The following is a 17,500-nucleotide window of genomic DNA, read 5'->3' as shown; positions in this document are numbered from 1 at the left end:
GGACGAGGATGATGATGTGGATGACAATGATGTGGATGATGAAGATGAGTTCTCATCAGCTGATGAAGAGGTGCTCAAAAAAGCAGGTTTGTGAAGTAGATCTGCTATTGAAAGTAGGAAACATTGGTAACACTACAATAGGGTTGTATTAGTTAATGTTAGCTAATGCATTTACTACAGTATTTGTTCATGTTAGTTAATGAAAACACAGCTGTTAGTTCATGTTAATGTACAGTGCATTAGCTAATGTTAACAAGCATGACTTTGGATGTTAAAAATGCTTTAGTAAATAGTGATTTATGATGAATAAATGCTTTACAAGGATTGTTCATAGTTAGTTCATGTTGATAAATATATTAACTAATTAAACCCTATTGTAAAGTGTGACTGAAGCACATTATTGTTGCCTTCTATGAACAATTATAATATTTAATGTTTGTTCCAGACACTTTAAGAGAAAAGCAGAAGAAAGGAAAGAGGAAAACGGCAGACACAGTAAGTATAACAGAGTCCTCATGAGATGTAAACTGAATTTTCCATTATATTTCTGTCTGCTTGTGATGTTCTGATGGTTTTCTCAGTGTTTTTATGTCTTCATCTTCTCCAGACTGAGGGATTTTTTGAAGATGCGTCTCAGTATGATGAGAATCTCACCTTCCAGGACATGAATCTGTCCAGACCTTTGCTGAAGGTGAGCCTGACTTTATTCATTATCAATTAGACTTCATTAAACATCAGCGTTTGTGAGTCTTTTTGAATTGATTAGTTTTTCCTCATTTCTCCTACTCTATTACAATCCCAAATCAGAGGAAGTAGGGACAGTATGGAAAACGCAAATAAAAAAAGTAGAGATTTCTAAATTTATCTGACTTGTATTTTATCACAGACAATACAGCAAGCATTATTTAATGTGTTCCTCATGATATTCGTTGTTCGTTTGAAATAAACACCTATTCCTATTTTAGCTTTTGCAACACGTTTCAAGAAAAGTTGTATCAGCAAACCATTTACCACTTTGTAATGTTGCTATTCTTTTCACAACACTTAAAAAACGTTTAGGGACTGAAGACACCAAGCGTTTCAGGTAGTGTGTTGGGTTTCAGGTAGGGTTGGGTGATGTCGACCAATTTGGCATCATACGATGTCTAATGTGAAACATCGCGATCGTCATCATTTGAAGAGAGAGAGGAGGGGGGGGGGTTGATAGACTCCGCACGACGTGTCTGAAGAGTGAGGAGGGATCCGGGGGTGAGAAGGGTGCGTGACTTATTTGAGGACCGGGAGGGAGACCCGCGATTTCCCGGAAGATTATCACTCGTTTGCGGCCATTACGAGTCCCGCAAATGCATAGACACTCCCGGATTCAGACTCCCGGACTTGAGCTCAGAGGAGCGAGTGGCTGTGTGTGTGTGTGTGTGTGTGTGTGTGTGTGTGTGTGTGTGTGTGTGTGCGCGTGTGCGTGTGCGTGTGCGTGTGCGTGTGCGTGTGTGTGTGTGTGTGTGTGTGTGGGTGGCTCTGCAGTGAGCATCACTTGTGTGTGTGTGTGTGTGTGGTCACGTGATGTGCGTTTTCAGCGGACAGAGGGCTGTTCAGAAATGCTAGGTAAAACACGGTGTGGATGTGGATCATTTTCGTTCTAAAATACCATTTTAACACTAAGCTGTATTAGTGCAAACGGGGCCTGAGTGTGTATTTTTAGTGAGTGGGTTTGTGACGGTGGCGGGGTGGAGCATCGGTGGTGGCGGGGCGGAGCATCGGTCATGCCGGCTCAGCATTGTGTTGTCTATTGACCATCGGCAATGGACGATGGCATCGTCTATCGGCCCAATCCTGGTTTCAAGTGTCATTTTGTCCCATTCTTCCTGCAAACAAGTCTTAAGGTGGGCAACCGTACGGGGTCTTCGTTGTCAAATTTTGTGCTTTAAAATGCGCCACACATTCTCTATTGGAGATAGGTCGGGATTGCAGGCAGGCCAGTCAAGTATCTGTATCCTTTTCCTCTACAGCCAGGACTTTGTAATGTGTGCAGAATGTGGATTTGCATTGTCTTGTTGAATGCATGTGCGACCCCGGGGGGAATACAGAGTTAAACATAAAATGGTATAAAGGGTATTAACAACAACAATTAAATCCATTTATTCATTTATTCATTCATTTTCCTTTCGGCTTAGTCCCTTTATTATTCAAGGGTCGCCACAGCGGAATGCACCGCATTGAATGATGCCTCATGCTGGTTTCGAACCTACAACCTCAGGGTTGGTAATACAATGTTTAGCACATTGAGCTAGCTGATCAGGCTTTAAATCTATTTAACTCAAGCATGTTAATCCTGTACATTAAGTATTTTTGAGATGTCTTAAAAGCTTTAGGATTGCTTTGATTTGAAGTCATAAAATGTAGATCAATGACGAAGATTTTACAGTTTGAGACAGTCACCATACATTTGGTTTTGTGAATGTGCTACTTTTCAAATAACATAAGGATTTTAGTTATTTTGTCCAATACAGATAAATCAGAGTTAGAAAAAAAAAATCTACTCTTAGACCTTGTGATGTAGCCAGTTTTCTGAATTGTAATTTTATTTAGTTGAAATGTTACTACTTTAGTTTTGTTGTATATGGGATGGCAGTACACCAAAAGACAGACACACTTCATATATTTTTGCTGCAAGATTCTTTTAGAACTGATTTCACTTGCATCCTAATGTAATTGCAATTTTTTATTGATCAATTATTTATCGAATAAAAAAAGATCAAATGTGAGTGAGTGGTTTTCAGAGCTAGTTCAAAAGGCCATTGTATAAATGTGTTTTAAAGGGTATCTATCCGCTTGCTAAGCTGTGATGTATTGGTAGGGCCAGACAGAATCTGCTGACAGTTTTTGCTATTTCTGCTGAGAATTTTGTAAAAAATCTGCTGATTTATGCTGAATTATTTTGGGAATATCATAACTAAAAACTTAATATATGAAATGAAAAGTAATACTTTTTTACTTTAATGTTTACAATGCAAATCAAATTAGATCCACTTTGGTTAAAGCAAGTCTTCTATATAATATATCTACTAAAAGACTTTACAAACTGTATTGTAAATCAATCAAATGAACTAATAGTGTGGTTTAAAGAATAGTGGTGGTTTAGACTGTGAGTATCTGTTCTTGCTTATTTACATGTATATATGGAGAGAGGCATGTAACTTTTATTTATTGGAATACTTATTTGTTTTTGTATGTTGTATTGTTTTTTCCATGTGATGACTGGAGCTGAGGGCAAGAGCCCAAGACAAATTTTCCTAACTGGGACAAAGTTTTACCTACCTAGCTAACTCTTTCATATTAGTCAATAATATTACGGAAATTAATTTTAAAACTGAATAAACATAAATTTACACACATTTGCTTAACCCATTTAATCCCAATTTTTTTCTAGAGATGACATATGAATTTGTGTTGGATTTGTAAGGATATTAAACAATGTCAGTCTTCTAAAAAATAATTAAAAAGTCCATAAAAAATTGGTTTCATCTTTGGTCACAATTGTGACCAGTAGTAGAACACAAAAGTGTCCCACGTATGTTTTAGGATAACTGGGCCACATTTGCCATATCTTTTCTGGGTCACTGTAGGCTCACATCCACATTAGCCAGAGCTTACTGTGCCGAATATTTGCCAAAAGTGGCCCATATATGTTTTTAAAATAACTGGGCCACATTTGCCATATTATCTCTGGGCCACTTAAGGCTCACAGCTACATTAATGAGAGCTTACTGTGCCAAATATTTGCCAAAAGTGAATTTTATATAAAATCATAGTGTGCACTACAGCCTCTGGACTTGCTGCACCACAAACACCAAAATTCTAACAATTTATAAAAAGTGTATCACTTTCTGGTCATTGGATATCAGGCGTGGATATATAAATATTGCCACCGTGATTTTTCCAAAGTATTACATCGCTTTGTAAATGTTTATTAATAGCATATGAGTCTCCCCATACAGTTTGATGTAGCGCTTGGACCCGGAAGCCGCTTCACGTGACGCCACACTTAAGCGGATTATGCAAAAACCACTTTTATAAGGGTTTAAACACAGTTGTGTGTCAGAAGATCTGTGAATATAACCAGATTATAATGGTTAAAATGTATTTGTGTCACTGTTTGTAATCAGACTTGATAAAAACAGTCCGCAGAAACACCTTTGATTGACATTCTCCCTTGTCAATCAGAGGGGGAAAGCCCCGCCCACTAGTGACCATCTCTCACTTATTAGCATAGGAAGTCAGTCTTGTTTTTGAATCTGCCACTATGCTGACACACAGGCATTTGTAGCCCCGCCCTCTTTTAATCACAATCTCTTTCGAATTTAAAGTGACAGTCACCAAAACGCCACATTTAAGTCTAATAGGGTCAGTTTCAGAGAGTTAGAAAACATTATTTGTGTGGTATTTTGAGCTGAAACCACACACGCACACACACGCACACACACGCACACACGCACACACACACACACACACACACACACACACTCTAGAGACATCAGACACTTATTTTACATCTTGTAAAAAGGGGCAGAATAGGTCTCCTTTAAAAATATGTGGCTAGAGCAGAAAGTTATATTTGATAACAGCAGATGAATGCAGTTCCATTGCGAATATTTCTCCTGTTCTTCTGTGTGTTTACTCAGGCCATCTCTACTATGGGTTTCAAGCAGCCCACTCCTATCCAGAAAGCCTGTGTTCCTGTGGGTCTTCTGGGTAAAGATATCTGCGCATGTGCTGCGACCGGCACCGGTGAGCTCCTGCTTCTGTCTGTTTAATGTGACCACAGGTTACGGTTATTGCACACTCAATCTGATATTTTCCTCAGTAATTTTTGCATGTTAAAAAATTCAACCTCATGTTGTGCCAATCGTATTGACGCACTGCCTCTGAAACTTTGGGTATTATCAGTAAATCAATCATCGACAGTAAAAATGAAAAGTTATATCTCTTCCCAACAGGGAAAACCAGCATCAATGGAGAATACATGATTATATGCTGTCAGGGCTTTGCAATTTTAACATGTCAATATAATGGAAGTCAATGGAGTAAAAACAGCCTCCAACATAACCAAAGGGGAGGCAATTTAACAGTACACAAGGGTTAAATATAACTCTTAAAAACCTGCAGATACCCTGGTATACCGTCAGTCTTGGTTTAGAAGTATACTGGGGATTTTACTCATGAATCTACAGTGTGTGACGTGTTTGGATGCTCTGTGTGTGTGTGTGTTTCTCAGGAAAAACAGCGGCCTTCATGTTGCCGGTTCTGGAGCGTCTGATCTATAAGCCGCGGGAGACTCAGGTCACGCGTGTGCTGGTTCTGGTGCCCACCAGAGAGTTGGGTATCCAGGTACACACGGTTGCCCGTCAGCTGGCGCAGTTCACCACCATCAGCACATGCCTGGCAGTCGGTGAGAGATGAACTGCTATAGTATTTATTCATAGTACATGTTGTTTTTAAATGCTTTTGTCTTTTTATTTTTTTATTTTACCTTTCATTAATTCAATCAAAACCTATTCTTCCCTAAACTTAACCCACTTAGACATATTTATTTTCACTTTGTTATTTGGTTCAATTTTTCTAATTGTTTTAGTTATTAAAAGTAGTGTATTTTTAGTGTATAATGTTTTTAATGTACAAGTTCTGGTATTTTTGTTTGTTTCCGTCTGGCTTTTCTTGTGCTTTTTTTCATCTGTTTTTTTGTGCTTCAATTTCTGTTGAGTTGTAGTTTATTTTAATATTTATTACTTTGAGTTTGTTAAAGCAACATTTCCAATTTTAGTTCTTTTTATTCAAGTCATCTGAATAACCATATTTAAATTGAACTATTTTTAGGGGTTTAGGAATTTTGTCACATGCTTTTGTCACTTTTATTGTTTATGGTTCTTGAAATAATTTATTTTGAAAATAAAAGTTGAATGAAACTTGCTTAAGTTGGATGAAAATGCTTGTTGAAAGGTTTATATAATTGGTTTATTTAATGGTTTATCTAAAGGTTTATCTAATTATCTAATTGGTTTATATGTGTATATATATATATATATATATATATATGTGTGTATATATATATATATATAACAAACAAAAAAACAAACAAAAAAAGCAGCGAAACACTACCGGATTTCGGTTGTGTTTGCGATAAAACGCTAAAGAGATGCAGGCATTTCTTCTTTCTTTCCAACACAACACACATTTCTGACATCCCATCTCACACTCAATACACTACAATTGCTATGGTATAAATACAACACTACAACATACAAAAGAGAGAGATCGACTTAGAATATCCCTTACCAGTTTAATAATGATTTGATCAGCTGTAGTAACATTGTTTTAATCTTCTAAGGTCTTATTATGCGGTCCTGTCGCCATCTTGTGGATGAAAGCGTCAACCGTCTTTGGGCAGCTCAGTATGGCAGGCTAATGGCCGCTGACGCACTGTCTGTCAGAAGTTTTAAATGTTTTGAAATAGGCACTATCCTTATAAATAAACTACATAGTTGCACTCTAAACAACATTCTCAATTGAAAAAAGCCTCAAAAGTACATTATGGTGTCCAACAGCAGGAATATTTGTCAAACTCTAGAGTGTCCTCTGCTTGTTGCTGTATGTGGGCGGAGGTCAAGTTGCAAAGTTTGTTTTGTAATATTATGAGCTTTTGATAATACTTGAACTTATGTTTGATTAAAGTCCTGACCTGAACCTGTTTACATGCCAATATCCAGTTACAGTTATAGTGCCACCTGCTGGCTACAGGAAATGATATGTTTTACACTGTAACAAAATCCACAAATTTTATCGTATCAGCACCAAATTTGAGTGGTGTCATCTGAAAGCTCTAGCGATGATGTATATTGTGAAGATCTAGAGTTTTCGTCGAAGGGCGTGTCCGTGGCGGCATGACAAACCTCAGTGCTTCGCCATGGAACAGGAAGTACTTATAACTCAACCACACAGTGTCTGATCAGCCTGAAACTTCACATGGTTGATAAGATTCCTCTCCTGAAGACATCTACATGCCAATCTTGAGTCACAGTCATAGCGCCACCTGCTGGCAACAGGAAATTACTTATAACTCAGCCAAACAATGTCCGATCTGCCTGAAAATTCACAGGTTGAATAAGATTTCACTCCTGAGGACAACTAAATGCCAATATTGAGTCACAGTCATAGCGCCACCTGCTGACAGAAGGTAGTTTGGCTTATCACTCAGCCAAACAATGTCTGACATGCCTGAAAATTCACATAGAATATAAAATTTACCTCCTGAAGACATCTACATGCCAATTTTGAGACACGTTTATGGCGCCACCTGCTGGCAACAGGAAATTACTTATAACTCAGCCAAACAATGTCAGATCTGCCTGAAAATTCACATGGTTGATAAGATTCCTCTCCTGAAGACATCTACAGGCCAATCTTGAGTCCCAGTCATAGCGCCACCTGCTGACTGAAAAAAGTTTGGCTTAAATCTGTGATTTTTCTCAGGTTTTTTATATATATCGGCCTAAACTATTATTGTACGCTGTTCTCTTTCATCTTGAGGCCTCCGGGCGGCGGTGAGCCCGGGTGCGAGGTCCCTTTCATCGCTACTTGCAGCTTTAATAATTGAACTTATTATTAGATTTTTTGCTTAATTTAAAAAAAGTACTTTGCATGTCCTTGCATTTAAAGAAATGTGATGTCTGTAAATATGATCTCTGCAGTGTTCTAAATGAAGGCAGGCATGTTGTGATGTGTTTTGTGGTCTCTGTCAGGTGGTCTGGATCTGAAGTCTCAGGAGGCAGCTCTGAGAGCAGGACCGGACGTCCTGATCGCCACACCTGGACGACTGATCGACCACCTGCACAACACTCCATCATTCGAGCTCAGCCAGATCGAGATCCTCATCCTGGATGAGGCCGACAGGTGAACGGAAACTTCCTCAAACACAAAGATTTCCTACAGTTTGTTTGGTTGTTTACTCCTCTGTGTGTGTGTGTCAGGATGCTGGACGAGTACTTTGAGGAGCAGATGAAGGAGATCATCCGGATGTGTGCCTATCAGAGACAGACCATGCTGTTCTCAGCCACCATGAGTGAAGAGGTGATGCTGAGTTTTAAATCCAGTTATGAGGGATAAGGCAGAGAATACATAAAAGTACAAAGCCATCAGTGTCCGTGCACTGAAATGCAAGAAAATCCTAATGCATCATAATACAACAACAAACCTGCAACCTCAAAATGCTCTAAATAATAAATGTCAAAATGGGATGCATCAGAAGGAATGAAAATTGAATTTACAAAATACTTGAATGCAATGAAAAAGTGAATGTAAGGAAATGCATGAAATAATAATGAATGGAAATGCTCGATAATATTAAATGCAATAAAATGCATGAAAAAATGAATTAAACTGAAATGCATAAAAAAAGTTAATCGAATAATACATCAAATCTATTTAAATGTGAGAAAATTGAATGCAAGAAAATGCATGAAAAAAAGTGAATGCAATGAAGTGCATGGATATAGTGAATGCAATGAAATGCATTAGGAAAAAAATTAATGCAATGAAATACATAGATAAATTTGACAAAGTAAATGCACAAAAAGCCTGAATGCAATAAAAAGCATGAATAAGTGAATGCAATGAAATGCATTGGGGAAAAAATTAATGCAATGAATACATAGATACAGTGAATGCTATCAAAATAATTTTAAATGTTTGCATTGAAACGCATGAGGAAAGTAAATGCACTAAAATCTATCAAAGCGCAGAAAATCAAGAATGCATTGAAAATAAGCTATATAGATGCACAAACGAGTGCAATAAAAACCGTGAATGCAATGCAATGAAATGCATGAAAAAATTAACGGATGAAAATGCATGAAAAAATAACGACTGGAAATGCTCGATAATATTAAATGCAATAAAATGCATGAAAAAATGAATGTAACTGAAATGCATGAAAAAAGTGAATGGAATAATACATGACAAAAAATATTTAAATGTAAGATAATATTGAATGCAATAAAAAGCATAAAGTAAATGAATTGAAATGCATAAAAAAAGTGAACGCAATGAAGTGCATGGATATAGTGAATCCTATTAAATTTTTGACAAAAAGTAAATGCACAAAAAGCCTGAATGCAATAAAAAGCATGAATAAGTGAATGCAATGAAATGCATTGGGAAAAAAAATGAATGCATTGAATAAATAGATGTAGTGAATGCTATCTAAATAATTTTAAATGTTTGCATCGAAATGCATGAGGAAAGTAAATGCACTAAAATCTATCAAAGCGCAGAAAATCAAGAATGCATCGAAAATAAGCTATATAGATGCATTTCAATGCATTCATTTGTGCATGAAAAAATAACGAATGGAAATGCATGTTAAAATGCCATGAATTGCATGGATATAGTGAATGCTATTAAATTTATGACAAAGTAAATGCACAAAAAACCTGAATGCAATAATAAGCATGAAATAAGTGATTGCAATGAAATGCATGGATATAATGAATGCTATTAAATTAATAAAACAATGTAATCAATAAAATGCATGAAAGAGTAAATGCACTAAAATTCAAAGCACAGTAAGTCAACAATGCATCAAAAATAAGCCATAGAAATGCACAAACGAATGCAATAAGAAATGTGAACGCACAAAAAAACTTGAATGCAATATAATGCATGAAAAAGTGAATGATTGAGATGCATGAAAAATATTCTGAATGGAAATGCATGGAAAAAGTGAATGCAATAAATGTGTGAATAAAATGACATGCATGGATATATTGAATGCTATTAAATTAATTACAAAAACGTATGCAATGAAATGCATGGAAAAAAATTAGTGCATTGAAATGCACGAGGAAAGAAAATACACTAAAATCTATCAAAACACAGAAAATCAAGAATGCATCGAAAATAAGCCCAAGAAATGCACCAAAAATGCAATAAAATGCACTAAAAAATGTGTTGTCATTACATTGGTTATGTGCTACATAAGACTATTTTTGTTTCTGAACGTTAGCATGATCCGTTTTAAAAATCTCCCATCAGGTGAAGGATCTGGCATCCGTGTCTCTTAAACAGCCAGTCAGGATCTTCGTGAACAGTAACACAGACGTGGCGCCGTATCTCAGGCAAGAATTTGTAAGGATCAGACCCAATAAAGAAGGAGACCGGGAGGCTATTGTTGCAGGTAAAGTGCCCTAGTGAGTGCTCTTGATAGTCTGCTGTCTACATAAGGTCTTCTAATTGAATTGTATTCTCATACGTTCCTGATTTCAAGTGCTTTTAATGACCAGAAAATGTGAATCTAAGTGACTTGATATTCATTTCTTGTACAATATCCATTAGAGTTTGCTACACGATGCTCTAATGCATAAAATATACATAATCGCTCACAAAATATGCACATTTATTTTACATCACGTTCAGATATTTACAATTAATGCTATGTAGAGTAATTATGCTAATGATATACTATAGTATTAATGTAGTACTATAGTACTATAACACACACACACACACACACACACACACACACACACACACACACACACACATATATATATATATATATATATATATATATATATATATATATATATATATATATATATGTGTATATATATATATGTGTATATATATATATATATATATGTATATATATATATATATATGTATATATATATATATATATATGTATATATATATATATACATGTGTATATATATATGTATGTATGTATGTGTGTGTGTGTGTGTGTATATGTATATGTGTGTGTATATATATGTGTGTGTGTGTATATATATATATATATATATATATATATATATATATATATATATATATATATATATATATATATATATATATATATATATATATGTATGTATATATATGTATGTATATATATATATATATATATATATATATATTTATATATATATGTATGTGTATATATATGTATGTATATATATGTATGTATATATATATATATATATATATATATATATATATATATATATATATATATATATATATATATATATGTGTATATATATGTATATATTTTATACTTTGATATGTGATTTATATAATGTTGATTCATATTTTAAATGACATTTAGTTAGAGTTGCTGTGAGGCGACAGTGCTAACCACTGAGCCACCGTGCTGCTCTCCGATTGATCATTAGACACTGAAAATTAGAGTGAAAATTCAGCTTTAAATCCCAGAAATATGTAAATGAGTTTTTAAAATATCTTCAGTGTTTTCATATTCTAAAAGTGTCACAATATTACACTCTTTGCTATATTTTAAATTAAATAAATGCATTGATATTAATACACAAGTACACTTCATTGAACACTCTACACCTGATTTGTTTGGAAAGACACTATATTCTACATGTATAACTGCAGATTAACTGTTCATATGTAATGTCTGCCCTATACATGAATCCTTAACTTTTCAGATTTTGATTGTAATGCAATAATGTGCAGTTATTAAGCAATAATTATAGTGAAAAGCGCTATACAAATAAACTTGAACTGAGTTGAGTTTGTTTGAATGGTCCTTTATGTTACACAAGGACCATGAGAGTGATTAAATATGATAAACAGGTTTGATATGCTTTTCTCTGTGCATGGAACGCATAATCGAATGCAGGTTTCTGTTTAGAAACATTACATTTTCATTTCTTTCATACTTTAATCCAGGTTTATTTATTATAATTTTATTTCTTTTGAATTCACAAGATGTTAGGAAGGGCCACGACTGAAATAAAAATAAGACAGTAAAATAAAAATACTAAAGCAAAAGGCTTAAGTGACAGGCCCGTAGCCAGGGGGGGGTTTAGGTGATTGGAATGAACCACGGCCAAAAGGTCCAGAATTTGTCCTTTTAATTATTTGATGTAATTTAATATTATATAATATATTTATTATATAATTATATTTAATATATATTGTAATAAAGTGTCATTTTAAATAACTATGGCCCATAGAGCCTCAAAGCCGCGAGTCACGTGACAACCCACTGAGTGGTCATGTTTGAATCTCTGATGCGACATCCATACCAAAGAGCTTAGAACTTTGCTCTTTGTCCATACAGAGTAACTCTATGGGTCGAAAAGGCAGGCAGCGGTGTCATTATCGCAAAATATTGAACGTATGTTCAAAAAGACTGCTAAACAGGGTAAGGCTAAAGTTACGTACTTCCTAACAGATGAAAATCTAACCCCATCCATGGGGTTCTCGGCTAACTGTCCGCATTAGCCGGGACGTCCTGTATGTTTATTGACTTGTCCAGTACATGACCTCCCTTTCCCTATTTTTTGACACTATTTTTTTAAATAACTGTCTGACGAAGGCTTTAATGGCAAGCGGAGTCCTCAGCCGTCAGATGTCACTTCACAGCAAAAGGCGCTAATCCCGTCACGTCTGTGTTTATGAGGCTGTTTGCTCACTTCATTCGTTTTATTCTGATCAGATATCCAATCGCTCAAACCACTTCAGAAGGTGATCTGTGATGCATTCCAGATGAAACTGGACAGGTCTAATCAATCATAAATTCATATAAATAAATTAAATTATGACCTGGAGAAAGTCTGACCTGTGCCTGAAACACCTGTAGGTGCTGTTTTACAGCCACAATTCTACTAAAATATGTTTACTATAAACAATAAACATGTGCTAACTTCAGACCTTTAGCCAGGGGGGGTTCGAAGGACCCACCCTCACTGACAAAGGTCTATAATTTGTCCCATACATGAGCTGATTTGTCCTATTTTGACTGCTAGTATTCTACAGTTTTTTACTTTAAGACTTTAACAGATTGCTGTTTTTTCCTAATGATATATGATGTAATAAATTTGTGTTTTAAAAATTAGTCTTGTTTAATTTTTTTATTGCAATTTTTAGGAAATATTTTTAGTACACCATTAAAGTGTGGTTATGATGACATCTGACTAGTTAATCCAGCAAACAAATTTAAATCTTAAATAGCAGTATTTAAATCTTATAGTATTACTTAATATTTTATCCATAACCCACAGTAAATAAAAATAGTAGTTAATAGTTACATAAAAAGCAACAACATGCAAATAAAAAGACCTCAGCCTTTAATTTTTTTTCATAGGATCGTGTATTAGATTAGTACGTTAGATTAACAACACAGACTGATTTTATAGCACCAGGTTAAGCTTTCTGACTCCTTTATGGTAATCAAATACATTGAAAATAAATACAGGCCACAACTGAACATTGAGGATAATCTCCAAAATTATACCAATAGACTTGTGCTGAAAACATGGTGTCCATGTGAGGTGAGGTTAATATTAAATTGTGTGTTATTAAAATTAAATAAATAAAATTAAAACATCCTTGGTATGGAGTCCTGTTTAAGACTGAAATTTAATTCACAATGGTTTTAAAAAAAGACTTAAAGTCATACATTTGAAATGGTGACTGACACCTGCAGAAACCATGGCTGTGATGATCTATTTCACTATGGATTTTTAGAAATATCTGTTTTACAATACATGACTCTCCTCTTTTTTACTATCATGGTTACATCAAAATGAGTAGACTATAATTAATTATCAAGCCAAAAAATGTAAAATCCAATTATCTATATACTATTTTTATAAAAGAATATGTGCAAATAAAAATACACACTTGTCTTTGCAGACTTTTCGTCTTTGCATTAACTTTTTTTTTTTCTCAGTTTTTTTTTCTCAGTTGCTTTGGATTTCTCAGATTTAAAATTTACAAAACAGTAAGTGCATTTCTCAAAACAGCACATACAAATAGCAAAGCACCATGGATTACCTGCAAAAGCCAGTCTCCTTCTTAAAATCCTTAGTTCATCTCTCAATGAACATGTCAGTGCTGTCAGAATGACAAGTCCCTGTGTCCTTGTGTATGGATAAGACAGTCCATCATGTTTAGGACCAGACCGAATCTGTGGACAGTTTTTGCTATTTCTGCACAGAATTGTGTTAAAAACCTGTGGATTTATGCTGAATTATATTGGGAGTGTCATAACATAACCTTATTATATTAAATAAAAATTAATACCTTTATCTTTTATTTAATGTTTACAATGCAAATCCAATTAGATCCACTTTATTTGGTAAACAAAGCAAGTCTCTTATATCATATATATATATATACAAAAAGACAGAAAATATTACTGTGCAGACTGTATTGTAAATAATTCATATGAATATTTTCATATTAGTAATATTATTGGAAATAATTTAAAAACTGAATAAATATAAATTTACACAAGTAAATAAACAGAATCAGTGATGGGCTTAGAATCTGTGGAATTCTGCGCATGTAGATTCTGTGTGGGCCTAGTCATGTTGTCAGTATAACAGTATACTCTGGAGCGATGTTCTGATGTAAACTGTGGCTAATTTCTTTCTTTCTTTGCTGTTTGTACTGTAATTTGTTGCCAGATCATGTCATTGTGATACAGAAAGGAAAAGACAGCACTACAAAGGACAAAGAAAAAAACAAAACAAAAGTAGAAATGTGAACATAGGACAATCTCCCTTCAGATACACCTCACCTTTATTAGACAAAGTCAAGATTGACCTGGGAGCAATTTACCAATTATAGATTTAGAAAAGAAGTCTAATAGAAATGTCTAGAAAAATGCATTATGGCTAAATGTTATGACAACTTGTTCAACTTCTTTTATATATATATATATAACTTGACATTAACTTTTTTTCCTCACCACCCACTGGTCATTTTCACAAGACAAAATTGTGTTGTTGGAAAATGTATTTTATATACTTAAATTTGACTTTTGCATGCTAAAAGTACTTGAGTAAGAGACATTTTACTTGATTTGGGTCATTGAAATAACTCTGACTACCAATAGTATGATATGGATACCTGCTGTAGTCAACCTAAAACCTACAGTAGTATGACATAAAACCAGAACAATACTCATTCTTGTCTTAGGACATTTTTATTAAACAGATTTTTGAATAACAGTAAGTTCATGACATGTTAAATGTATAGTATATTCTGCTGGTTTTAAACATACAGAATAATAATACCGTTATGTAACAACCATAACATTACCATGTGTTGGGACATGTTTGACATGTTAACTTTTTATTACCTACACCAAATGTTGACTAATGAGGGTACATTTATAACTATTTATTTGTTAGACTACTTTATTGTCAAACCATGTTGCATACAAATGCATTCAATAGACTTTTGTATGACAGTATATTGCTGTAGAGGACAAATAAAACACGAGACAAGTGTTTAGAAAGAGTAAAGTTTATTTTGTTCGACCTGCAAACTCATCTAAACAAGATAAACTTTCAGAAAACAGCACGGAAACATTATAATGCGCGCGCTCGTGAATATAACCCGCTGTTGTCTTCAACGGTTGTCTTCAATAGTCCTTCTTTGCTCAACAACTCTGCTGAAAAACAAAGCAAAACATTACAACAGCCAGACATAGTTAAAACATTACAGTTACCATGGTTTCTATTTTAAACTATAGTAAACTAAAATTTGAAACTATAGTTTAAAATAGACGATGAGTGGGCCTCGCTGCTCCCACCCACCATAACCCTCGCAGCGGGGTTCACAAGCCGCCTCGCCCCAGGGAGTGCACGAGCTGACTGGGCGCCAGTCCGTGCCAGTGATCACTGGAATGTTGCTCGGCGGCACATTTCGAGCAACAAACACCTAATATTCTTCGCGATATTGCGTTTATGTACGCAAACCGCAAGGAACTACAGCACAGACGGGCCCGAGTGAAGCTTCACGAAGCGGACTTCGTGAGATTGGCGTGGCTCCACTCGTACCGTCAGGTATTGAACTCACCTTGGTCAAGTACAAACAGCAACACCGAGCGAACTGACAACACTGAGAGAGAACCGACGAGCTTTATAGGAATGCAAATGTTTACAATGCGACGTCACTGCTGTGAGTCTCGTTGTCATGGTGAGCGCTGAAGAGAGCACGTCACAGCGAGTTGCGGTCGGCTGTGGACAAAAACATATTGAATATATATTTTTTCATTTTGGTGCTGTGTAATATTCTGGGATGCAGTAGAATATGGAGATAGATGAATAAAATTAAAGACAGATGCGGGACATTAGAACAGAAAGTGAGCCCGGCTAGCCCTGCTCTGACCAATGACTCTTGACAAACTCCTAGTGGTGGTAAGCTTCTTATTATCCAAGATCGCCATCTAGCGGTCGCATAACCTAATAGCATGTTACTTGCTACTAACCTCCCCCATGGCCAAAACATCCCGCATTTGTCCTTTTAATTATTTTATGTAATTTAATATTATATAATATATTTATTATGTAATTAATATAATATATTTATATTTAATATATATTCCCATCACGTCTGTGTTTATGAGGCTGTTTGGTTCTGATCAGATATCCAATCACTCAAACCACTTCAGAAGGTGATCTGGGATGCATTTCTCCAGGCTGGCCACGGGCCTGAGTGAAATACAAAAAGTAATTGTTTTATTTAAATTTGTCTATTTGAAATGTGTATTTAAATTTTTATATTGATAATCTTAATATTACTCATTTTAAATATTCGTAATCACTCACAAAATATGCACAATTATTTTACACCACATTCAAATATCTACAAACATCATAATTTTATTTAGTCTATTTTAAAGGTTATTTTATTTAATATTTAATTGTTTTGCTGTTTAATAGTTTTATTTCATTATAACAACACAGATTGCAGTGCGTTCTGAGATTACATATTCGTGAATGACACATGCAACTATGACTTTGATTGTGTCCAAAAATTAATTAAAATTAATTATATTATTTAATGCGGGTAAAAGTCATAAAGTGCTGTGTAGATAGACGGTTCGCTATTGTTTTGGATTGGATTTTCATTCTCCATCATGTGTATTAAATCCAGTCTCTGTCCTCCGTCCACAGCTCTCCTCACCAGAACCTTCCAGGATCACGTGATGCTCTTTACGCAGACAAAGAAACAGGCTCATCGCATGCACATCCTGCTGGGGCTGATGGGACTGAAGGTCGGAGAGCTTCACGGAAACCTGTCGCAGACGCAGAGATTGGAGAGTCTGAGGTGCTGAGAAGAGCTGCGGGAAAGATCAACAAATACATGACATCTAACGAAACACTGAACGCATCCTTATTGTGTTTCAGGCGCTTCAAGGATGAGCAGATTGATATTTTAGTGGCCACAGATGTTGCTGCCAGAGGTCTGGATATAGAGGGAGTCAAAACTGTGAGTTCAGTTTCTACATGATATCAGTGCTACTGTGTTGCATCACAAGTCAAATAAAACACACATTATATAGAGAAATACTGTCAGGGCTTTTAGATTAAAGCTCTCTGGCCTTCACTTTTCATTAGTGCCGTCAAATGAATCATTACATAAAAATAAAAGTTCATATGAAGAGTTCAGATGCAAATCC

At 35.1% G+C, this 17,500-nt stretch overlaps 1 protein-coding gene across 1 annotated transcript in view; it reads left to right on the top strand.

The window, feature by feature from the left end:
• The window catches only part of ddx27 (DEAD (Asp-Glu-Ala-Asp) box polypeptide 27), a 37,380-nt gene that overhangs the window by 8,694 nt on the left and 11,186 nt on the right, over positions 1–17,500 (top strand). The window contains exons 4-13 of the mRNA XM_056460631.1: positions 1–86; positions 446–495; positions 608–691; positions 4,680–4,785; positions 5,273–5,446; positions 7,794–7,944; positions 8,022–8,121; positions 10,084–10,225; positions 16,995–17,148; positions 17,229–17,310. The exon at positions 1–86 is cut by the window's left edge and continues 101 nt beyond it. Coding sequence (XP_056316606.1) covers positions 1–86; positions 446–495; positions 608–691; positions 4,680–4,785; positions 5,273–5,446; positions 7,794–7,944; positions 8,022–8,121; positions 10,084–10,225; positions 16,995–17,148; positions 17,229–17,310 — 1,129 coding nt within the window. The remainder of the gene's footprint in view (positions 87–445; positions 496–607; positions 692–4,679; positions 4,786–5,272; positions 5,447–7,793; positions 7,945–8,021; positions 8,122–10,083; positions 10,226–16,994; positions 17,149–17,228; positions 17,311–17,500) is intronic.

Source organism: Danio aesculapii, chromosome 6 (assembly GCF_903798145.1).
Source record: "Danio aesculapii chromosome 6, fDanAes4.1, whole genome shotgun sequence".
Classification (NCBI taxonomy): domain Eukaryota; kingdom Metazoa; phylum Chordata; class Actinopteri; order Cypriniformes; family Danionidae; genus Danio; species Danio aesculapii.
Note: the sequence above shows the minus strand (reverse complement) of the source record. Positions and strands in the feature narration are given on the sequence as shown.